Here is a 24,820-nt window from a genome sequence, read left to right as displayed (position 1 = left end):
CTGGGCACGTGCGAGAGGTAATCAATTGATGTTTGTCTCTCACATCATGTTTCTCCCCCTCTCTTTCTCCCTCCTTTCCCCTCTCTCTAAAAATAAGTAAAATCTTTTTAAAAAACTCACAGCATGGTTCTGTTATTCAGAATTTGCAAAAGGCTTTGTTGAGTAAATTTTTTAAAGATGTTTTCAACTCTAAAGAAAACAACTAAGTACCAGCCTTTGCATTAGCAGGGCCTGGGGAGACTTCTCCCCCCTCACCTCCCCCCGACCCCCCGCAGGGACGGGGTCAGTACAGATTCTAGGGGCCTGAACTTCCTGCTAAATTCCCCAGGGTTCCAGTTATAAAAGTGAATGTTTATATATTCAATATTCAATGAGTGCTCACTGAAATTAACTCACCAAAAAACAAAGGAATCAGAAGCGGAGGACTTGAAATGTTTAGGTGCTTCGAAATGCAAAACAGATTTTGATGGGCAGCTCTTAACCTGCCCATTTAAATAATTCACACAAACACCTAACGCAAGTCCCCTTCACCTGGATCTCCACCGGCTGTTCACGGAGAAGCTGCAGGTGTTGCTCAGCCACCTAGCTTAGCGCAGCTACTGTGCCCAGCCTAGCAGAAGTGCGCGTTTGTAAAGGAGCATGGAATTTTAAAATATTTGTTTTATGCCCTGGCTGGTGTGGCTCAGTGGATTGAGCACCGACCTACGAACCGAAGGGTCACCAGTTCGATTCCCAGTCGGGGCACATGCCTGGGTTGTGGGCCAGGTCCCCGGTTGGCGGTGTGTGAGAGGCAAACACACAGTGATGTTTCGCTCCCTCTCTTTCTCCCTTCCTTCCCCTCTCTCTAAAGATAAATAAATTTAAAAATCTTTGAAAAATAAATAGAATAAAATAAAATATCTCCTTTAAATAGTTTTACTCACTCAATACATAACAGTAGAAAAAAAGCAAGTTAATTAATTCACATATAACTATTAAATGCCACATCCAACCTACCTTTACAGCACAATAATCAAAAAATCCAGTTTCGGAAAATATGGCTACTAAGATCATCTGTGGGGGAAAGAAAGAAAGGAGAGAAGAAGAATGCTTCAGTGCCACCTGCAGTGACATCGGAGTGTCCGTCACACACCTGAGCTCTGGCCTCAGTGGGAAAGCGGCCAAGTGACCAAGCTCCTTTGCTGAGTGGACTCCACTCTCAGACCCCTGCATGGAGCCCCCAGCCAGAAGGTATGTCCTCTTCCATCCAGGGCATGTGCCCAAGGGACAGGATCACTCCCTCTAAGCGTCACAGCAAACCTCAGGGGCTACTGTGTCCTTTGCTTTAGAGCCTAGCAACCTGGGGGACAGAGACTGGGGTGGGGGGCGGATGGGACTCATAGCCACAAACCCAGAAGCTGGGAAGGAAACGGGCCAGAATGCGACCTTCTGCACCTAAATGCCCACGCGTAACAATTAAACATTCTAAGATGTTTTAAACTGGGTTAAATTGTTTTTCCTAAAATAATTCAACAGATTCTCGTCAGCAATTTGGTCAAGACATGCACACGGAAGCAGTGGTATTAACGTGATTGTGCTCTGAGTTCTGTACGAATTTCTACTCTGTCGTGCTTTTCCACTGATGACAGGGAGCTGGTGAGAATAGCCATCCTAGATAAAAACCAGAAGTAACGTCCCATTTACCCTAAATCGGAACTTTCTGAAAGATTCTCTATTCCACTTCCTCGGTCGACAATGCTCTAATCCTAATTCTAACTGAATTTAATCCTAAATCCTGATTCCAAACTAACTCTAAACCTAATCCTAACCCAAGACCTAATCGTAAACTCAACCTTGACCTTGACCTTGACCCTAACACCAAATCTAATCCACGTAGGCCTCACTCTGAACCTAACCCTAGCCCTGACCACAAACCTTGACCGCAAAGCCAACTTGACCCCTACCCCTACCCCTATCCCTACCTTAATCATAAACTCAACAACCCTAACCCTAAGTCTAACTGAAAGCTAGCCCTAACACTAAACCTAATTTTAACCCTAGCCCTGGCTGGTGTGGCTCAACTGGTTGGTGTGTCATCCCATAACCAGTAGGTTGCAGGTTAGAGTCCTGGCCAGGGCACGTGCCTGGGTTACGGGTTCCGTCCCTGGTCAGGGCGCATACAGGAGGCAAGCAATTGATCTCTCTCTCCCTCTCTCTCCGCCCCCACTTCCCCCTCTCTCTAAAATCAATAAGCATGCCCTCTGGTGAGGATAAAAAAAATTCCATTTACTCTATTAAATCAGCATGACTGCTGTTCATGTCCCACATAAGTCACTGGTGCATGTTAAAGTTCCTCTCCTACAGAACACGCAGCCCAGGGCAGCCCCGTGGGAGTGTCTGATAAACTAACAAACACAGAATTATTTAGGGGTGATTTCTTCCTACAGCCTTACGCTTACAGGCACTTTCCAATCACGGGAACTTACATGGTTTATTTAGTTGGAATACTCCATTTTTATATTTTAAAGGCAGGAACTCAAAGAATTTTCTGAATTTGCGCAATGGCAATATTATTTTATCATCAAACTAGCCAGGGCACCCAACGTTCCATTTCTCCTTGGAAGAAATTAGCCAGACCTGCAGGAACACTTCGTAATCAAGCCCCAACCACCACGCAGCTTGGTGTCTTTAATGTAATGAAGGACCAAAGGCAGCGGGAAAAGCAAAGGTCCCGGGTCACAGTCACCGTGAAGCCGCGCCCGCTGGGAGGGCTGTAATTACCATGCCAAACAGCAGGGCCAGGGTCTCGAAATCAATCCACTCCACCACATGGGTCAGGCTGGGTCTCTGCAATCAAAGCAGAAATTCGCCAGTTAACCCTGGCAACGCGCTCTTGGTGATAATGAGTAAAGACAGGCTGCCCTTTAAAAATGAACCCACGCCTGGGCCAGTCAGAAATGACACCACTCACTTGCCTTTGAAGTCAGATTACCATGCCGCTGAAAACCACTCGTGACCCAAAGCAGCCCAGTGTTAAGTCTATGCATTTAGTAATAAGAAAAGCAAGTTTATTTTTTTTTATTTATTGATTTGAGAGAAAGAGAGAGAGAGGAACATAGATGTGTTGTTCCACTTATTGATGCATCATTGGTTCATTCTTGTATGTGCCCTGACTGGGAATTGAACCCACAACCTTGGTATATCAGGACGATGCTCTAACCAACTGAGCTACCCAGCCTGAGCTGGAAGAGCCGACTTCTTAAACCCTACCCCTGGCAACTCTATGAAGAACTGTAGCCTCAGTTGCAGGATTAGCCCTAGAGGTGAGCGGAGTCCATGTACCCCTTCCTGGGGGTCACGGCACGAGGCCAAAATGACAATGACTGAAAGATGCCTTTGTCCTACGTTCTTTGTGTCTGCCCATCTCATGTCCTCCTCAAAAGATCCTGGAGCACAGTGAAGGTCAAGGTCACCACGAATCAGGAGCACAGAGTGTAAAATCAGGGCACGTCCAGAGTCTGGCAGTTGGGAAAGGACCACAGACTGTCCCAGAGAGCTTCCCCCAGCGCGTGCCTTCCATGGGCCACGTTAATAACTTTAAGACAAAATAACTGCCCTGGCTGGGTGGGTCAGTAGGTTGGCGTATCGTCCTGAGCATCCAAAGGTTGCAGGTTCGATCCCGGGTCACAGCGCATACGGGAGGCAACCAATTCGTGTTTCTCTCTCTCATTGATGTTTCTCTCTCTCCCCATCCCTTCCTCTCTCTCTAAAATCAATAAACATATCCTCAGGTGAGGATTTAAAAAAATACAAAAACAAAATAACTACTACTACACTCCTCCTTAACAATTAATAAACACAGTAGTGGTTTGTGTGTGAGTTTGAGGATTCTGGGACCTTTTACTTTTTTTAATACCAACTCTAGCCAAGAAAAAGGGGGAGGGACATAATAACTAACGGAGCACAGCCCTGCATCGTTTTTTAAACCAGTTACTATCCTTCGGTTTACTGAATGGCCTTCAGCAGCAGTTTCCAGGACAAGCCTTTGGAGTCTACAGAGTTGGTTTCAAATCCAGTTCAGTGTGGGGCCGCTCTGCATGGTTCCAGCGTCGCCCCTCAAACAGCCACAGCCTCCCCCGCGTCCCTACTCACTCCCAGGTCCCTGCCACATGGGCCATGCTCAGACCCCAACAGGATGCCATCATCCCAACATGTGTCTCCGGGGGCCTGCTGACATCTGCAGGACAGAACCCAGGGAAGGTCTAACACCCCTCAGTACAGGACCCAGTGCAACTGCGTGACCACGTGACCTTTCCACAGCTAAAATGGAGACCATGCTGCTGGTGTGTGTGTGTGTGTGAGTGTGTGTGTGTGTTAAAGTCACATGAAAAATACTCATCAGTGCCATAAACTGTTACTTCCTGGAGTGACACGTGGAAATAGTGGGAAAAAAAGTGGAAAACAGCCCTGATTGGTGTGGCTCAGTGGACTGAGTGCCGAACCGCAAACCAAAAGGTCGCTGGTTCGATTCCCAGTCAGGGCACACGCCTGGGTTGTGGGCCAGGTCCCCAGTTGCGAGTGCATCAGAAGCAACCACACACTGATGTTTCTCTCCCTCTCTTTCCCCCTTCCCCTCTCTCTAAAAATAAATAAATGAGTGAAAGACACCAGCTAACGCTCAGTTCCTGAACTGTTTTTGATATGACATTCTGTCCAGTGGGAAGGGCTCGATGGGAGATGTCACTACTTACGTCACCAGTCACGGCCAGGACCGCCAGCGCCGCCAGGGAGCCCAGCATGGCCGCCAGTGTTCTGTGAACGATCTGGAAAGAAACACAGGAAATTATTGTATTCCAGTCCCCAGGGGGATTTAAAACACACAAAAGTCTGTGTCTTGTATAATATCGCTCAGTATCTATAGCTACGCAGAGAATGAATAAATCGGGGGTCTTGCTGTTTCAGAATCTGGGCACCCCCAAAACACACCCCCTTCATCCTTCTGAAGAAAGGTGCTTTATTTCCTGAGTAACTAGATGACCCTCCAGGAGAAGCAGGAGGCTGGATAAAGTTTGTTCCACCAGGAAGCCTGCAGTAAATTGTCGTTAATTATTTACCACGCAATCCCTAGGCGACTGGACCGTTAGTTCCACAACATAAATCAATTCTGCCCAATTCCTGAGGCTGTTGTTAAGCCAGAGGTACACAGCTGAACACTTAATCTAATAGACACGTCAGTGTCACCACTGAATCACGGAAGTATCTTTTTCCTTTCATTATAACTTCAAATGGACATGTAATGTTTGAGACAAAATTTGAGGAAAGTCAAGGATATGGAGCAATTAAAACCCTCAGACTTTGCTGGTGGGAATGAAAAATGGGGCAGCTATTGTGGGAAATGGTTTGGCAGTTTCTCAAAAAGTTAAATACATTTACCATAAGACCTAGCAATTTCACTCCTAGAAATCTACCCAAAAGCCATGAAAATGTATGTTCTGTTAAATTTTTTAATCCTCGCCCAAAGATATGCTGATTTTAGACAGAAAGGAAGGGAGGGAGGGCGAGAGAGAGAGAGAGAAGCATCAATCGATTGCCTTCTGTACACGCACTGACGGGGATCGAACCCGCAACCCTTTGGTGTACGGGATGGCGCTTCAACCAACGGAGCCACCCAGCCGGCACTATCATTTATTTCCAGCTAAAGTCTCCAGACTTTCTGAGTTGGTTCAGCAAGGTACACATTAGGAAAAGCCTCATTCTCCTTAGAGAAAACCTAGGTGCTCATGAACAGAGCGTCGGTGGAAGGATCGATGAGCATGCCGACAGAAACCAGGAATGTGTGACTGGGCAGAGAAAAAGTGACGTTGTTCTCAAATGGCAAGGAGCCTGGCTGAATTGTGTCCACATCCCAGTGCTTTGTGGGAGGAAGAACTTACGAGTGTGACATCGATTATTTGGTTGAGGAAGTGTCTAAGGAGAGGACCGGTGGACCTGCTGGGTTCCTCTCGAATGCTTATATTAAAATTAGGGGGAAGAGAAATGACTGAGAGGGAATTGTTCATCCAAAAGGAGCCAGAACTTAAAATTGGGGGAAACTACCAGCCTACCTGTATTGAAATAAGTGGTCAGCTTCCCTAGCTGTGCAGTAGCTGCTGGAGAAACTGCTTCTCTCCCACAGCGCCCAGAGTATTGGGGGGTGAAGGGGTACCCCCATGATAGCGGAGGAACGCAGTCAGGAAAGAGACATGTAGAACATCAAAGGACATTGCAGGAATGCCCTGACCAGTGTGGCTCAGTAGGTTGGAGCATCATCCCATAACCCAGAGATGCAGGTTGCATTCCTAGTCTGGGCTCATACCTGGGTCATAGGTTCGATCCCTGGTCCAGGCACGTATGGGAGGCAGACCCCTCTTATTTGATCTGGCTTCAAACAAAGGGATGACCCAATTCACTGCCTGCCATCCAGGAACGGCCGCGGGCCTGTGACAGAGGTGACTCACCGGCCAGGCCTGCAGGAACGCCTCCTGCATGACAAGTCTACAAGTACGGCCCATTCTTCTAAGCAATCACATGGAGAGACCTTGAAATATCAGACTGATTGCAAGCTTGTCAGAAGACACTGCAGCCCGCGTGAGGGCCTGTGCCCCATTCAACTTCTCAGTTGCAAAAAGTATCTTTGCAATTTGGCATATTTGTCTGCTAAGCAGAGAGATAACATTGCGCAACCCACCAGCTCCCTGAAGCTCTGAAGTCTTTGATTTCAAAGAAGAAAAGGAAAAGTACCTCTGGGGTGAGGTCAAGGAGGCCGCTAGTGAAAGTGTCATATGCTCTAGGCGCCTTCTGTCCCGTGAATGACAAGAGTGACTTCTCAGCAATCACAAGAGACTTGCAGACAAAGGGAAATGAATTAGGGGACAGAACCATTGGCCACTGCTTTAAGTTTCATCCTTGCAAAATCTAATGACAAGAATCGGGAAGACCGAACCTGTAGGTTCACCTTCCAAAACACAGCATCCCGCATCCCCCCTTTACAAATGCACTTCTGGTTTCTGAAAATTAAGGCGAGACCCCTTGGAAGACGGCAGGTGTTTCCTATTCTCACCCTTGAATTTCATTTCACAGTTAATGTTTGAGTCGAACACTCCAAGAGTTTCTCGATTATATATGAAAGGACCCGGAGCCACGGGACGCGATCCCAGACAAAGGCCGCTTCATTTTGCTTCCATTGGATGCAGTGAGTGAAAAGGACAGAAAAGCCTTGTATTTGGGGCAGAAAAGAGCCCACAGTGGCCATTCTTAAGCCATAATTCTGGGGGTTAGCTGAAGGGCGCGTGAGGGGAATGTGTTATTGCCTCTACGCTGTGAAAAATTTTCCATTAAGACTGTGTCGGACCGTTTTAATGTGATTTCACGCGGCACATGGGCAGAGAAGCTGCAGCTATAATGATGGAATTATTAGAATGTTGCGTTGGGAACCCCCCCCCCCACCTCACCAGATGCCCCATTAGAGATGCAAAGTTCAAGAATTAGGAAGATCAGTCTAGTTCTGTTCTTTGGGGGTTTTAACAAGAACTACTGAGACAGGCCAGTGAGCCAGGACAAGCGGAATGGGGAAACTGAGACAGACAGCTGAACAGACTGGCCGAGCAATTTACAGCCAGATACAGAAGGTCACCTCCCTGGAGACAACAGCAGGCCTCCGTGGTATTTCAGTCCCAGGCCCAGAAAAGCCAGAACCAACTGCAGTGACGAAGACCGGCCCTGTCACTGAGCAATCTGTGGTAATCACGACACGGAAAGGGCACACCTGGAGGACTGATGAATGTTCTGCAGAAGCCCTCCCCTGAGACCTCCCCTAAGATTCCTGCCTGTAAGAGAAAGATAAAAGCTTCAAGGCAAAGGACGCAGCCAGTATTCCCCTCTGGGAAACAGCCCACTCCTTTCCCTTTCCCCTCAGGCAGCAGCTCCTAAGCTCTGAGGGTCCCCACGGGACTTGCAACCAGGGGAGCAGTGGGCAGAGGCCGCTCGTCCCAGGCTGACCCCCTGAACCTGTCCCCACGGCCCCCCTTTCTCTGACTTCCCAGTGAGCTCAGGCAGCCCAGCCTGGGCTCTCCTGTTGCTTCTTCTATGCTGAGCCCCTCCTTGTTTCACTGTCCCCAGCTTTAATAAACGTACTTTCATTGTCACCTTGACTCGTATTGGGAAACCTTTCCTACACGAAGTCAAGAACCCACACATTACCAGCTGGCCCCAGACAGACCCGCTCAGGGCCAGGTCCCTGCCCTGTAGCACCGCTTTACAAGGATGAGAAATGCGACCCAAATCCTCAGGTGAGAACGTGGCAATCAGGATCATCTGTAGGACCAGAAATGTAAATAACCATGGACTCTCCTGAATGGTCTCATCTGACCGAGACGTTAAACGGCTGAAGGGCCCCTGGATGCTGCCCATCCCACGCAGCTGGGTCAGAGGCACACAGAGTCCCTGCTCCCGACAGTCAGGTCAGGCCGGACTCAGTCAGGAACCTCGGCTCCTGACCCGTATCTGGAGATGCTCTGGAAACATGTTGGCTGGAAAATATTTACTGAGCACCTACTCTGTGCCAGGCGTCTCTGCGGCGCCGGGAGTCAACGCTGCACAGAGCTGGCAGCAGCGGGTGGGCTGGGGGGTACCCAGACTGTGGTCAGCGTGACAGCTACAGCGGGGCAGCGTGTCTGCTGGGTCCGGAAGCGGCAGCAGCGGGGGGGGGGGGGGGGGGGCGTGCCGGGGGGTCTGCGGGCCGTCCCACGGCTCACGCCCCCCGAGCGCAGACGGAGGGTGCCTGCCCGCAGAGGCTAGAGACCACCGGCTCTGAGTCAACAGCTCCGCCCTAAGACGTAGCGTTGGCGTAGGGAGGTAGCTACTTATTAATAAAGAGGGGGAGCAAAGGGAATCAGACATCGATAACTTAAAACGCTAGGGAGCTGAGTCAAATATTAAGCCTAATAAACTGAGCTGAGTCAGCTATTAGGACAGCATTCTATTACGCTTGCCAGGGAGCTATAACATTTATGGACTCATTCACACATTCCGTCACACTTCCTGGGAGCGGCAGGGTGAGGGTGAGAAAATCACGTGCACACTGTTTTCTCGGGTCAGCTTTGGCTGGTTCCTGGCAAACATCTTACAGATGCAGTTGCCGAAGTGCAGCAGAAATTCCGGTTTTCTGCCTAAAACAACGGCAGTGTCGCTTCTCGGGAAAGACACTGTCGCCACCTGATGGAGCGGCCGGACTGAGGCCATGCAGCGCACCCAAGGTAAAAGCCACTGACTTGCAGGCACAGACAAGCCTAGAACAGGCAGGGAGGTTACCTCGAATATAATGAGCACGTAGACCCCGGCGAGGATGACTGCGGCGACTGTCACTTGTGCCTCCACGCTGGCGCGGAGGTGCTGGTGCGCCACCAGCAGAGGCACCGCCTGGGGGCCCTGGAGCGAGGCGCGGATGCTGATGGAAACGCCCTCTCTGCGGAGTGAAGCAAAAACCTTAGGGCTGGGGCACCAGAGAGACCTTCCGTCAACAGTTCGAGCTTCCCCCTGGGTGTCCTTCCAACACAAGTCACCACAGCCATGGTCAGAGCCCCACGGATCCCAGCCCTACGCACAGGTGAACGCGGTGACGCGCGCAGGACACAGCCTCCCCGCGCGGCCACCGCAGGCGCCACTCCTACAGCTCACGGGGCACAGGGACGTGCACATTGGCTTTAGCCACCTCATTGCTCTCCTCCTCGCCACCACCTGACTTCTTTACCTGCTCACAAATAGGAAAGGGCCACGTGCAACTTGTGAGTTGTCACTGTAGTGGGACAAGCCCCAGAGCATGCTGGGAGTCAACAGCACCGTGGCATGCAGAACTGGAAGCCCGTTTTCAAAAATCCCTGTTGACATCCAAACCCTCGGCCCTTCAGAATGTGACTGTATTTGGAAATGAGGGCTTTACGTAGATGAGTAAAATGAGGTCACTTGGTGGCCCCAATCCAAGATGGCTGGTGTTCTTATAAGAAGAGATCAGGCCACAGACTCACACAGAAGGACAGCCATGTGAGGACACAGGGAGAAGATGGCTGTCTACCCACCAAGGAGAGAGGCATCAGGAGACAGGCACCCTGCTGCAACCTTGAGAACATAAATGTCACGTGTTTGTCACCGGCCAGTGGTATCTGATATGGCAGCCCTGGCCAACGCACACAGCAGACAAAGGCACAGGTTGGTTAGTATGGAGAGGCCTTCGTGAAAGAGCAAGAGCAAGAACCCTAACATTTCCTAGAATTCCCCATTGTAGAGCATCATGATATTAATGAAATCAACACATAAGCTATAAAATACCACGTGCCTCAAAATGGGCCCTGGGATCAATGCTGTCATTTCCGGACACGTGGCTGTGACACTCTCCCACATCCTCTGCGTTCATCCTCTACACAGGAAGAGCATCTCGTCCAAAGCACATAACTAATCTGCTGCTACTTGTCCCCCAAATTGGAGCCACACAGGTCAAACTTCTTAAGGCGAACATGTCCCAGAAGCCAACTCAGCCCCCCAGACCTCAGTCACATGACACCTACCTGCTCAGAACCTCAAAGGTCCTGCTGACCACCAAGCGTTCACTTCGCTGTGGGTTTAGAAACACTGTCCAGTTATGAGTGACCTGTAAAAGTCCAAGGGGAAAATGACAATCAGGCTTTGACCTTGAAGGTCAGTGGGAACCCAGTGCTATGAAGTGTAGGTGCTTGCTTGGCACCAGGAGAAAGAGAGGAGCCGGGAGGCCTTTCCATGACCCCCACCTGCCTGCCACACGTGGCCCAGGCCATGTGGAGCTGGCAGAGTCCACACTTGGGAGGCCTTTGTTTTAGGGAAAGAGTCTTTGAGCCCTCTGGGGCAGCGCAGGAGAAATGCTGGCTTAAAACTGCTACCTGCTTACAAACTGGAGCAGATGAGAGGGGGGCCCCAGGTAAAGCTGCCACACACCCTTGTCCCCACCTGAGCAGAGCAGTAAAGATGAGGGGTGCAGATATGAGCGGGGTGGGGGGCAGGGGATTTTCCATGGAAGGGCAGGAGTCTTGCTGCCCACAGTCATAAAGGACATTGAAAATAGGGACTGTATTGGTCAAAGCATGAATGAGGCCCTGGCCCAGTGGCTCAGTTGGTTGGAGCCTTGTCCCAATGCATCAAGGTTGAGGGTTCGATCCCTGGTCAGGGCACATACAAGACACAACCAATAAATGCATCAGTAAGTGGAACAACAAATCTCTCTCTCTTCCTCTCTAGAACCAATAAACATATCCTCAGGTGAAGATTTTTTTAAAAACAAGCTTGATTTTATGGAAATGGTGAGAGTTTTGTAACTGAGAGAAGAGAGGGAAAACAAATTTCAAGGACAGGGCCAAAGATAAGGGCCTTCTTGATAATGTGGTCATTGCCTTATGGCTCCCTAGGCCATCCATTCGGGAGGAAACTCAGTTTATAGAGAGATGAGGTGAGTTTTTACAATGCCTTTCAATTAATGTATAAGTATGACCTGCTGTGGCCGCCGCCGCGAGCCTGGAGCATCGGCCTGGGTCACCTCCACCACGACATACTCTTCTCTTCCCGGACGACTTGGGCCCCCGGCCACCAGGGCCCCTGCCAGGTCCACCTGGAGCAGCGTGGAGTCGGCTCGGCCGCTGAGGTTCACAGCTGGGGAAACGTCAAGGTGAACCACGGAGCAAGCAGAGGCCTGGAGTCCCCCCAGCATCCGCCCCGTGCACACCGTCCCAGGAAGATAGATGCACAGAGAGACGCACAGCCAGCCCGTTTCCTCCAAGGTCACCACTCTGCCCCAATCGACCACGCCCCTTCTCTCCAGCCCCTCCCTCCTGGCACGCGCCATCGGTTTGGCCTCGTTGGACCACGCGCGTTTGGAATCCTCTGCTTTAACATCAAAGTGGTATTTCTCTGTCCTGCTATCATCTCCGATTCCACTTTGGCAACCAGCCTCAAACTCCTGCCTGGAGCCAGGGGGAGGGGTAGACTGGAGGCTGCGTGAATGAACAGAGGAACCCAATCCACATCCACACCAAAGCTTAGGGCGCCAGGTCTCCACTGGCGAGGGGAGAAGCCACGAAGACAACTGGACGTAAGAACTCTGACATCAGCTAAGAGGAGAAAAATTCCACGTTGAAGACTCTCGATCGGGAAGGAGCTATCAGGAGAGGCTGCTCCCTCAACTGGTAATTCCCTGCCCGGTCTGCTGCATCCTGCACCTGGGTTTGCACAGAAGTGGGAGCCTGTGCCCCTCAGCCTCTCTCTCTCCCCTCCGGGCCGACCCTCGCCTCTGCTGCGGGGTCCAGGAGGGCACGACGTGGGTCCCTCACTGAGGCCAGCCCTGTCACTGCGCCCTAGAACAGAACACCACTGACGGTGGCAGATGTGTCTCAAAATGGTCCATGTTCTGCATGAGGCCTCAGAAGCACTGCAGCAGCTCTGACTGGTGTGGCTCAGTGGGTTGGAGCGCCATCGCGCGAAGTGGAAGCCCACTGGTTCGATTCCGGCTCAGGGCACATACCCGGGTTGCAGGTTTGGTCCCTGGTCTGGATGCGTGCAAGGGGCGACTGTCTTCTCTAAAACCCTCACAGAAACAGGTGGTTTGCAGAGCAGACTGAGGGAGCAGGCAGAACCACTGCCAAGGTGTCTATAGGATTTGCATGGAGCTTTGGGAGCAACGGTGAAAATTTTATCCTTTTTCAATGCCTAGTTCCTGCAGAAAAATGTACTATTTTTTAAAAAATTGTACAAAGACACCTGGGGGAAAAAAGTGTTGCGTCAGTATCAGGACCATTGTCCATGTGAGTGCCCGGCTGGACAGCCTCGCCACACACCTTTGCAGCCACTTGGGGTCCAAAATGGACAAATGCAAAACAGACGTCACACAGGGGGCAGAGCATAGTGAGAAAAATCCCAAAGAGACACTGCGGCTTCTGCCGCCCCAAGTTAGTCCTGCTCTGGTCTTTCCGCTGGGCCAACACGGGGTACGGGGTGGGGAAGAGTTCCGCCCGGAGGCTGGAGACCCGCCTGCAGGCTGCCGTCGGAAGAGCAGCGGCTCCTCGCCGTGCTTTAATGGATGCGGAGCCCCTACTGGGCACCGAGAGCAGATGAACCAAACAAGGCCTTTGTCCTGAAGGCTCTCGCGCTCTAGAGGGCAGATGAGCGCCCAAATGCAGTGCACGCAGAACCCGCGGGCGCACGCCTGCACCACGGCACCCTTCCTTTGTCCGGCTGCCCACCGCGGGCCGAGGAGGCAAAGCCCACCGGACGGTCTGGTGCCAGCAGTGACTCGGCGGGCCCCCGAAACAGCGGCCTCAGACGAGCCACGCCCCTGCCTTCCAGCCCTCCTGAAGGTCTGCCGCGCTCCTATCACGTGGCCCCCGCTTCTGCGTTAGTGCTCCCCAAACCTGGAGGGTCCCTATCTGTCATTCCGGAGCTCGCGCAAGCTCTCCTGTCCTTAAACCCAGCCTTGGCACGCTGACCGCTGTGGCTCAGTGCGTTGGGCATAGTACCGCAAAGCGGTCGGTCACGGGTTCGGTTCCCAGTCAAGGCACGTGCGTGGGTTGCGGGCCAGGTCCCCAGATGGGTGTGTGCAAGAAGCAACTGATGTACTTTCTCTTTCACACAGATGTTTATCTCCCTCTCCTTCTCCTTCCCTTCCTATGTCTCTAAAAAATTAATAAAATTTTAAAAAATCCATTCTTGGTACCCACGACCGCGGGGGATCCCCTGGCTCCTTTCCTCAGTGCTCAGCAGACCAGGCTGTCCTCGGTGAAGTGTTTCTCACTTTAGTGCTGTTTGGTTGACAGTTTTCCCCCAACCTGGTCTAGCTCCTCAAGAAAAGAAACTACATGTCATTCATTTCTCTGTATCTGTGGAGACTAATGTAGTGTTGTTTTGTTTGTTTGTTTGTTTTGAGAGGGAGACAGAGATAGACTGATTCGTTGTTCCACTTATTCATGCATTCATTGGTTGCTTCTTATATGTACCCTGACCAGGAATCGAACCAGCGACCTTTCAGTTTACAGGCGGATGCTCCAACCCACTTATCCACACCAGCCAGGACCGGCTTTGTTGTTCTTCAGCTAAAGGACAACCCTCCAAAGGCAGCTGCTGTTGACACACAGAGCCCAGGTGTCCATCACCCAGCTGAGACTGTCCAGGGGTCGGGGTGAAAGTCAGGAAGGAGGACGCAGGGGTGCTTGGTCGCGAAGACAAGCGTGACAAGCCCATGCTGGCTTTTCAGTGCAGCCGGGATCACCCCCTATCTCAGCCTACACGTAAGTGCTGAGTGGCGGGTACATAGCCAGCCTCCCGCACCCACCCCGGGGCAGCGCCTGCCCCTCCCCCCACCCCCAGGGTTGGACCCAGCTGGCACCTGCCTCCCTCCCCAGCCAGGCCCAAGGCCAGCAGCTCCCTAACCTGTCATCTCTCCTTCCCCAGCCCCCCCAGCCACGGGCCTCGGGAGAGGCTCAGTGAGCCTCAGGCCGGCAGGAACACAGTGAGCATTTTCAGAGCAGCCGCGGGCAGCTGGAACCAGCCCGTGTGGAAGCTCATGCGGCACAAACGGGAGAGAACCCCCCTGCAGCTGTCCTGTCCTCTCACACAGCTGTCCCCGCGCTGTTCCTCTCTCTGTCCCACACACAGGCCTTGGAGGGCAGGAGCCAGCTGCTCAGTCGTCCACTGCCTCCGAGAGGGAGAGAGGGAGACATGTCCTGGCACACCCGAGTGGCCCTGCACCGAATGTCCTGCAAAATCCTTTAGAAAAAGGCTGACGCGCTGCGGCTCTCGGTGGGGTGAGTAGGAACTCTTCTCTGCTATGATCTGATCTCAGCGCCCAGGCTGCCACGCTTCCCTGGGGTTTCCACTGAACGATGAGGGGCTGTCCCCATGGGCCTCGGCCTCACCTAGGCATCGGAGGGACAGCTCTGAATTTTCTGCGGGAACGGACCTTGGAGCTCACAGAGTCTGCCCCCATGTGTGCAACCACCCAGCCTCCTCCAAAGATCTCCCCTCCCTGAAGACGTTGTGGACGGATCTGGCTCCTCTGCGAGGGTTGGCGGGTGGCAGGTTCCAGCCACCTGCAATGAGGTCAGAGAAAGGGCAGTGTCGCACAGCCAGCAGCACCAGGCAGCAGGGGTCCACACTTGTCTGGAGCCCTAGGGAGAGCTTGAAGTGGAGGCAAATCCCCAGGGAATGAGAAATACAGTTTATTTCTCCAAGTCACAGAGCTCTTTAGCTCTCCCCCAGGACATGCTTCTTCCACTAAAGATCCACTCGATTTTAAAGTGGTGCAGCTACCCTGGCTGGGAAGTTCAGTGGGTTAAAGCGTCATCCCCATGCGCCAAGGTTGAGGGTTCAATCCCCGATCAGGGCCCATGCAAGCATCAACCAATGAGTACATAAAATTTTTTTTAAAATGTGGTGAAATGAACCTAAAGACTTGAGCACACGCCCAGGCTGCCGCAAGGGTCATGCCTTGACTGCTGGGTCTTTTGGGGGTGCTGCTGGCACCCTGTGTGCAGACAGCGGCTCAACCAAGGGAAAGGGGGGTCCTGGGAAGATGTGAGAAGCTCCTCAGAAGGACCCAGAAAACAGTTTGCAACCAAGTGCTGGGGACTGCAAGAAAACTACTGAATTTCCTAAAATTTCAATTCACCCAGATTATCCACGGGAGATACTGAAGGAAAGAACAGCTCACTTAAGTTCTCGGAATGATTTAGTTCCTTTTGAAAAGATAATCACACAGAAGCAGGCAAGATTGAACCAGAAAAATTTAAAAATCCCTCCAGGTCGAGCATGGGCTAGCGTGAGAGTGGGGAGTCCCTGGCGGCCACAAAATAGGGGTGTTCACCCCTTCACATGGCCTTTTCCTCCTGGAACCCCAGCAGGGGCTCACGGGGAAGATGGGGAGGCTGGGGAGACTCCCGAGAAAGCCTTAGTTTGCTGGGGAACGCATCAAATCCGGCAGCCAGAGGCCACAGGGGCACCCCTGCAGCTGGGGGCGGGTAAGGTGGACAGGGGTTACCATGGCTACCGCAAACAGCAACACTGCCCCCTCTGACCAAATTTACACAAACTCCTCAAAGCACTCACACAGCTTCAGATACGCTCATCTCCAAGCTTCGCTTCAGCACTGCAGACTGAGTGTTTGCGTCCCTTCAAAATCCACATTCAAGGCCTGAGCCCCATGTGGCTGTATTGGGACATGGGGCCTCTAAGGAAGCAACTGAGCTTAAATGAGGTCATCGGGGAGGTCCCAATCCAGGAATAGTGTCCTCATAAAAAGAGACACCGGCCCTGGCCGGGTAGCACATTGAGTTAGAACGTCATCCCAATTCACCAAGGTTGCAGGTTCAATCCCACGTCAGAGGACATACAAGAAGCAACCAATGAATTCGTGAATAAGTGGAACAACAGATCGATGTTTCTCCCCCTGTCCCACTACTTCCACTCTCTCTCAAATTAATAAATTAAAAAAGAAAGAGACCAGAGAGCTTCCTCTCTCTGTCTCCACACACCAAGCAAAGACCTGTGAGGACCCAGCAGCCAAGGGGTCATCTACAAGCCAGGAAACGAGACCTCACCAAAAACAAAACCAGCCAGCGCCATGATCTTGAAACCGCAGCCTCCAGAATTGAGGAATAAACGCCCTGGTTGAAGCCACAGGATCTGCGTAATTGGTTGTGGCAAGAGGGGATTAACACCCTCAGCGTGTCCATCCCACACAGCACTCCTGCCTTCTCACCACAAACTACGAGGCCTGCAAAAGGGCAAGAGAAAGGACCATGGAAGAAACCAAGCCTTCCCAGACCCTGGAAGACAGAACCAGGAAAAGCACCAATAAGCTTGGAAACAGGTCAGTAGAAATCACCCAAAGGACGTGGGGAAGGAGGCTATGGAGCAGTATGTCCCAGAGCCATGGGGACACCAGGCCCTAACCAGATATGACACACGGCCACTATCAACCCTGCTGGGAAACCTCACCACCGACCCCCACCAAGGGCTCACTAATGCTCCTTCCACCTCTGGCCAGAGGCCTCATCTTTCATCAGAACCCTGCTGGCCTGCGCTGTGACCTTCAGCAGCACTTGGGACACTTCTTGGGCTTCCCCTTTGTCTTGTGACTCCCGCCCACCTCCCGTCCGGCACGGGGTTCAGATACAGTAGCTCTCCTGCGGTGACACGGCCAGCAGCTGCCAGAACTTGCCTTGATCTGGATACAGGCTAAATGAAATCTGCAACAACCAGAAACGTTCCGCAAAGGATTCGCGGTGTGAGCACCACTGAATTGGCACCGTTTTTGCCCCCCCACAAATAGAGTGTTTGTGGCACGGGGCTGAGATAATTAGGTACACCGCCTGAGGTAGGAGGACCCAAGGGGCGAGCTAACCGCCTTCCACGGTGCAAAGCCAGGTCCCACGGTTTCCCCGGGGGACTTGGGACAAGGGCAGAGGAGCACCACCTCGGGTCCGCCCTGCCACCCCCAAGCTGCCATACCGTGCGCCCTCAGCTCCTCCCCCACGGGGAAGTGTGATCCCACAGCACAGGGGCCCCGCCGCTCAGCCCGCAGCCCCGGGGGTGCTGAGGAGCCCACAACCGAGCTAGGAGCAGCACTCACGGAGCATGTCACCACGAAGACAAACAGGCCCGCCACCTTCAGCCGCCGCGCACAGCGCCTGCAGAGAAAAAGCAGGACCCGGTCAAAGTCGCACGGGCGAGTCCTGTGTGTGTGTGCCCAGACCTGCCAAACCTCAGACACCTTTCCGAAGCCACGGGAACCTGCACCTCAGGGGCCGCGGCCGGATTCCCTCCATACCAGGGCAGAAAGAATCACCGCAGACCGGCGACCTGGTAGCAAGCGGCTTGGTCGGGGGTGACAAGAGGGACAAAGTTAACCCTAGTGTTTGCACGTGGCTTCTTGCTGAAGATGCTAAAGATCAAGATTGGAAGCCCCGGTTTCCAGGAAACAAGCCTCATCTGGTCTCTCAGATTCCTATTTGTCCGTTTCCTCAAAGCTTTCCAAAAGGTGGAGTTCTAGATTTGATCACCAAATATACCAACACTGAGACACAACCAAATGATTCCAGAAAGAAACCGCAGCATTGGCATCGGTTGTAGCAGCAGTCTTTCCAGAATTTCTTAGGGCCCCTGGCCAGGAAGCTCAGTTGGTTAGAGCATCGTCCTGATGTGCCAAGGTTGTAGGTTCGATCCCAGGTCAGGACACATACAAAAAGCAACCAATGAATGCATGAGTAAGTGGAACAACAGATCTATATCTCTCTCTCTCATTCTTAGGAGATAATTTAATAGACAATCAGGCCACGTGCTTGGTACCCTCTCAGGAATCCTGATGGCATCCTGGCCTGGCCATCATTACACCCTTGGCCATGGCCCTCAGGCCCGAGGTGCACACGGGTCCAGCTGTCCCTCTGCAGCCCCTCTAGCTGCTCCCCCGCTCATACCCCTCCCTGGGCCCACCAGAGCCATCTCCAAGTGCCCCCATCTCCAAGTGCCCCACACGTGCCGGCCACTCCTCAGGGCAGGCCCTGGGCTGTCTGTGTTCTCTCCCAGAACTCTTAGGGCCACTGTCACTTGTCACTTAGCCTATGCCTGACACACGTTTGCAGAATGCAGGAAGTGTATGTTGAGACTTCTTTTTCAAAACCCTTCTGATCCTTTCAAAATGGTAACACCTTGTTTTACATTCTCTTAAGATTTAATGGATTCGATGAATAGCATTTCATGTCTCCAAATCATGATTCAACAGCTTCTAGTTAAATGGGAACCAAACAACACTTCTCTCGAAAGTATGAAGCATTCACTGAACTAGTCTAAATACAAATCTCTGTCTGACAATCCAAAATATTTTGTATAGGTTTCTTCAATGGCCATACTTGGTACTTCCTAGACATGTTTAATTAAAACACCGGTGCTGAGTCTTTTAGTTCAGTGGCAGCTTCAAAGCCACTATTTCCTGGGTCAAAGACAATAAAACGAACACTGAGCATCAAGTCTGAAATGTACTTGATTCTACTTTGCCATGGCGTGGGACAGAGGAGGAAGCAGTCACCCTCTGCCGCTGTGACACATGGTGACCCATGGGGCCAGATCCCTATCCCCATACGTTCCCATGGTTCACATAACCTCAGAGCAGATGCGTCAGCTAATCTTTGTCACACCTCTGAGGGGGCTGAGACCAGTCATTGTGAAGAATCTGCATGTAGCTGGGAGGCTGGTGGGTGAAGCACCCGTGGGGGTCTTGGGGGTCACCTCCTGCCCCCTGCTGGGCTCACAGGCTGCGTGCAGGACCTCAGGCAAAATCATCACCCTCCTGCGGTCCCTTCTGTCATCTGCCTTTGCCGGGAGGATCACAGGACAACTGAGAAAGGGCCCCTTTGGGTACAGACATGTGCCCTTGAGACTTTCAGTTCCCCCTTCGAACAGCTTCCACAAAGACTGGTCCCCTGATGTATATAAATAGTGACACCGGTGTTTGACAGCCACATAGGGTTTCTCACCTGCCAATGGGCCTTCGCACAGACCGTGTCAGTGGAAGCCCATGGAAGGCCGTGCAGTGAGGGGACATCAGGAGACAAGAAGTCACAAGGACGTGGTTGGCCCTCGGGTCCCTCAGCTGCCTCAGATCCGGAGTCAGGACCCAGTGGCCCCGGTCCCCAAGCCTTACTCTGTCCCTGGAGATGCTGCTTTCCAACACATTGTTCTCATTAGGACCCTTTCTCCAAATAAATATGTATATGGGGGCCCAGTGGACAAGGCAGTGGCCATGCTCCTGCGTCACCTGGCATGTCTTCCAGAAAAAGCATGAAAACCCCGCCCCTCCCCTTCACAGTGACCATTGGGAAGGGCATCGTGAGGGCCAGACCCCCAGCCTCGCCCCAGGCCAGCAGGTGGCACTGTGCGACCACCCCCCACCCAGGGCCACACGGGCACTCCCGAGCCTCCTACCTCAGCTTCGAAAGGCGGAGCCTGGCGTGAGTGCCTTCGAGAAGGTCCTCCTTCTCTGAGGAAGCAGACCTGGAGGAACCCGCCACCTCACTGCTCAGCAGCGACCGTCCCTCCCACTCGGCTGAGCTGTTGTCCCAAGAGTCCTCAGCGGTGACGAACTCCGGAGGGTACACGCTCAGGCACCGCGACCTGAAAAGCAACGTTTGGGGTTATTTCCACAGCAAGCAAGATGGCTTCTCAGCGGTGACGTGAGACATGTGGGGTCCGTCCTGGCTCCGGGAAGGACCGTTGTGTGGCGGGGCCCCATCCCTCTGCACGACGTCACAGAACTCTTGGCCCAGCGGAAGTCTGGAGTCACTCGAATCTTCAGAACGAATTGTGGGTCCTCAAGAAACATCAGCTTGGCCCTGGCTGGGTAGCTCAGTTGGTTGGAGCATGACGCCAAGGTTGCAGGTTCGATCCCCGGTCAGGGCACATACAAGAATCAACCAGTGATGCATCAGTAAGTATAACAACAAATCAATCTCTCTCTCCCTCCCTCCCCACCCCTCACGCCTTCCCCTCTCTCTCTAAAAATCAACTAAAAAAAGAAAGAAAGAAAAGAAGCATCAGCTTGTTCTGAGCTTGGAACTTCCCAATCACGCTGCGCCGGCTCAGGCCAGCTGCCGCTCCCGTGCTGGGGTTCCCGCAGCAGAGTGGGCGGGCAGATACCCTTCTCTCTGCAGACGTCCTCCTGCAGCGGGGCGCTGGGGCAGAGGGTCTCCCGGCTCTCCCACCTCACACCCACACGAGCCCAAGCAGGAGCAGGGAACACCAGTGCTGGACGACAGGGGCCCAAGAACTAGAGCCCAAATGGAGAAGGATGACCCGGGGGGTCCCAACGTTGATCAGAAGTCCATGTGCATGATCCATTTACTGTCGGTTGTATCTCTGGGCTTCTGAGCAGTTCGCTCAGATGCCCCTGACGCTAGTGAGGCTGCGGCAAAGCCTAGAATGTGCGCTGCATGGATGTTCCTGTGACCACGAGGCTCACATAACAACAGCCATGATCTGTAGGAACAGGTGATGTCAAAGTCGGCGAGCTCAATGGGGCGCTGAGATTCCCCTGAACAGTTATCCTGACTTAGGGCTGGTTCACAGCAAGAAAAGCATAGCCTGGCCCTGACCGGTGGGCTCAGTTGGTTGGGCGTCATCCTGCATAGTGAAAGGTCACTGGTTCGATTCCTGGTCCAGGCACCTGCCTGGGTGGTGGGCCAGGTCCCTGGTGAGGGGCATGCAAGAGGCAACAATTGACCTTTCTCTTGCACATCGATGCTTCCCTCTCTTTCTCCTCCCTTCCCCTCTCTCTAAAACAAATAAATTATTTTTTAAAAAAATCCTGCCCACCCCCATGGTGCTTCAATTAGCTTCATGCAAGAAAAAAATAAAGGAAGACGTTTGGTAAGCAAGCCTGACCCATGTTCTCCTGCGAAGTGGTTTCTGAGAACAAGGCCCGGCTCTGCCCTCTGGGACATCTGTGCTCCCGGGCCCGGGGACAGACACTTACACATCACTGGGTTCCCACGGAACCGTGAGTCCTAAAATGTCTCAGAGGCCTTAGCAGCTCACCAAGTAATCCAAAGGAAAACATTAAGGGACCAGGTGTGTGAAGTGTTTGTTTTCAAAGCTATTGTTTAGGAGAGACGGAGGGGATTTAAGTTATCCCCGGTGACAGGGGCCGTGCTGGACGTTGGGACAGGGGACGAGGAGGGCGCAGGCTGGCAGACACAACGTGGTTAACCCAGGGCAAGTCCCGGAGTACGGGCAGAATGCGGTGTCTGAGAGCACAGACGCAGCGCTGATCTCGGGGGACTTGGGGGAGCTAAGGCTTCACAAAGGAGGTAACACTGGAGCCCCCTCGAACTTGAGTGGGACTGCCCTAAAGGGCCGGGAGGGGAGAAGGTGCCCCTAGTCAAAAGGTTGGGTGAGAACGGTTGCAGAGACACAACTTGTCATCAAAAGTCTCCTGGGGGCAGCCCTGGCTGGGTGGCTCAGTTGGTTGGAGCGTCGTCCTGTGTCCCAAAAGGTTGTGGGTTCAGTCCCCCCTCAGGTCACATACCTGGGTTGTGGGTTCGATCCCTGGTCCGGGCATGTAGGAGGCAACCGATCAATGTTTCTCTCTTTCTCTCTCCCGCCCCTACCCCCCACCCCACCCCGATTTGAGAGGCCCTGGCCGCATGAGTCAGCTGTGCACACCTGCTAGCTCATCATTGCAAGGTCATGCTCAAGGTCATCTGGAAATCCATAAGCCACAGAATCCAGGCGCTAGAGACATGGACACCGGTGACCTTGAATTAACAAGAAACTGGCAGAGACCAAGCAGGTCAGGGACAAGTTCATGTCTCAGGGAGAAATTCTCCAGCCAAGGACAATGCTCTTAGATTCCTTAACTCTGGCAGAAGCGGGAAACTCACCCTTTCTCTAGTGAGGAATTCCTCAGCAAAGGCGTGTTTTCTGTCACGCAGGGCTCTCGGCACCGGGAGCTGAAGACCTGGGGTGAAGGTGAGTGAGACCTGGGGGGCACAGGAGGGAGGATGGTCACTAGCAGCTGGGGCTGCCTTCCACAACAGGACACGAGTCAGCAGCGATCCTTGCAGGCTGGAACCGAGAAGCAGGAGCTCACGGCAGATCACATGCCCGGGAATGGATCCTGTTGTCGGACTCCTGGTGGCTTTACAGTGGCCCCAGCAGCCGGGTTATTCCAGGCAGAGCTTGCCATCAGGACACCTGGTCATTGTCTGATGAAGCCTGTCCCACTCAGCAAATTCTATTCCCTAAGATCACAATATTTAAATATCACACATTGAGAGTATCCTAATGGCTTCCCTCGGGGCACCAGGCAGCAGAAGTCAGGGCCAATGGAGCCATAATGAAATGAACAAGGGCCCTGGCTGGTTAGAGCATCGTCCTGATACACCAGAGTCACGGGTTCGAATCCCAGTCATGGAACATGCAAGAATCAACCAATGATGCATGAATAAGTAAGTAGAACAACAAATCAATGCTTCTCTCTCTATCTCTCTCTCTTCTTTAAAATGAATAATTTTTAAAAAGAAAAAAAAAAAAGAAATGAAAGGGGGTGGAAGGTTCTCCAAGGGACAGAAGCCACAGCTTAGGCAAAACAAAGGCTGTACTGCCCTGACCCCTGGAAGGGGGACCACTGTCCACTCATCCAGATCATGAGCTATTCCAGAGGGAGGTAACTGAAGTCACAACAGAGCCCACCAACATGTATGGTCACCCTCCTCAAAGGACACATGCCTTTTTCTTGTTGACTCTATCACAGATGTCCTGGTGCTCCCCCTTTGCCCACCTCCACCCAGACCCTGCCCCACCCCCCAGCCTTCACCACATTGTCTGAAGGACCCAAGACATTTAAAAGCAACCAGTTTTTCATGAAAAACTGAAGGAATTGTTTTCATTCCTAATTATTGGGCATATGTTATTTTCCTTTTTTAAATTTTATTATTTAAGAGAGAGAGAGAGAGATTGTTCTGTTGTTCAACTTATTTGTGCATCCTTTGGGTTATTCTTTCGTGTGCCCTGACTGGGGATTGAACCCACAACCTTAGTGTATCAGGACAATGCTCTAACCAACTGGCCAGGGCTGGACCCAAAACAACCCGAAACTTATTTATAAATGATTGTGTATTTATTCTAAATTGTTTAAACTTCAGTCACCTTTCAAGTACTCTCCATCTGATGCAAAAGATTTATCAAGAATTTTTTCCACTGCTCAAAACAGTTTTAAACTCAGCAATGTTGATGCCTTTTAGTGCTCCTGCTATTTTTCATTTCACCTCTTCCACATCAGCAAAATGTTTCTCTTTGAGGACTTTTTTCATCCAGGGAAACAAAAAAAAAGTTGCTAAGGGGGCAAGATTGTGTGAATAGGGAGGGTGGGGGGTGGGGTCATGATGTTTTTGGTCAAAAACTGCTGAACACTCAGCGTGGTGTGGGTAGGTGTGTCCGTAAATCGCCCATCATGAAATGGGCAAACATGTTGAAAGAGTCTTCCAAAAAACAATTCACTGAAGCCAAACGCAGCCTCTCATAACAACACCAGCTGGCACACTGATACAGATGGGTTCCTAGAATACACACCTCGTGGGGAAGCCTGTACTACAAGGCACCCACCCTCCAGAAGATAATTCCAGTTTTTTGGGTCCTCCTTCACAGGTCATTTTATAAGCTAACATGTTGCCTTTCCTGAGGAAGCCCAGGCCATACACAGCCACCGCAGACACTGTGAAACACCCACCTGAGGAAATAACAGTGACTCAGACCATAAAAGCAAAGCAAAGTGGAAATTTGAAGAAAAAAATATTTCTAATTTATATTTGAGACGGAGAGGAAACAGGAGGGAGAAAGAATCCTCAATCAATTGCCCCACTTATTCATGCACTCATTGGTTGTTTCTTGTATGTGCCATGACTGGGGATCGAACCCGCAACCTTGGTATATTGGGATGATGCTCTAACCAACTCAGCCAACCGGCCAGCAATAAAGAAAAATATTTCCAACCACTTTCTTTCCCTCACTCAACCTGTGACACAGGCAGTAAGACTCTGGTCTCACGGCTGGATGAAACCAGGGTCCCCAGCTGTGTCTGTGCCAGGCCCTCGAGTGTGCTCTGGGCAGCCTCGGGCACCTCCTACAGGAACACAGATGACTGAGGACCCTCACAGGCTTTAACGGGGTGCACCAACGTTCCAACTGGCAGAGGAGAGCGCAGAGAGGCGGAAGATGAATTCTGCTGGGGATTTCATATTGAGTG

At 52.0% G+C, this 24,820-nt stretch overlaps 1 protein-coding gene across 1 annotated transcript in view; it reads right to left on the bottom strand.

Moving 5' to 3' along the window:
- Window positions 1-24,820, bottom strand: part of OCA2 (OCA2 melanosomal transmembrane protein) — a 121,211-nt gene that overhangs the window by 83,854 nt on the left and 12,537 nt on the right. Inside the window, exons 3-12 of the mRNA XM_090263597.1 lie at window positions 22,458-22,556; window positions 20,005-20,193; window positions 17,657-17,714; window positions 17,201-17,273; window positions 11,531-11,688; window positions 10,578-10,660; window positions 9,328-9,481; window positions 4,731-4,802; window positions 2,761-2,826; window positions 997-1,053 (exon numbers count right to left, since the gene is read on the bottom strand). Coding sequence (XP_090119723.1) covers window positions 997-1,053; window positions 2,761-2,826; window positions 4,731-4,802; window positions 9,328-9,481; window positions 10,578-10,660; window positions 11,531-11,688; window positions 17,201-17,273; window positions 17,657-17,714; window positions 20,005-20,193; window positions 22,458-22,556 — 1,009 coding nt within the window. The remainder of the gene's footprint in view (window positions 1-996; window positions 1,054-2,760; window positions 2,827-4,730; window positions 4,803-9,327; window positions 9,482-10,577; window positions 10,661-11,530; window positions 11,689-17,200; window positions 17,274-17,656; window positions 17,715-20,004; window positions 20,194-22,457; window positions 22,557-24,820) is intronic.

This window comes from Furipterus horrens, unplaced genomic scaffold (assembly GCF_987537825.1).
Source record: "Furipterus horrens unplaced genomic scaffold, mFurHor1.1.pri manual_scaffold_16, whole genome shotgun sequence".
Classification (NCBI taxonomy): Eukaryota; Metazoa; Chordata; class Mammalia; order Chiroptera; family Furipteridae; genus Furipterus; species Furipterus horrens.
Note: the sequence above shows the minus strand (reverse complement) of the source record. Positions and strands in the feature narration are given on the sequence as shown.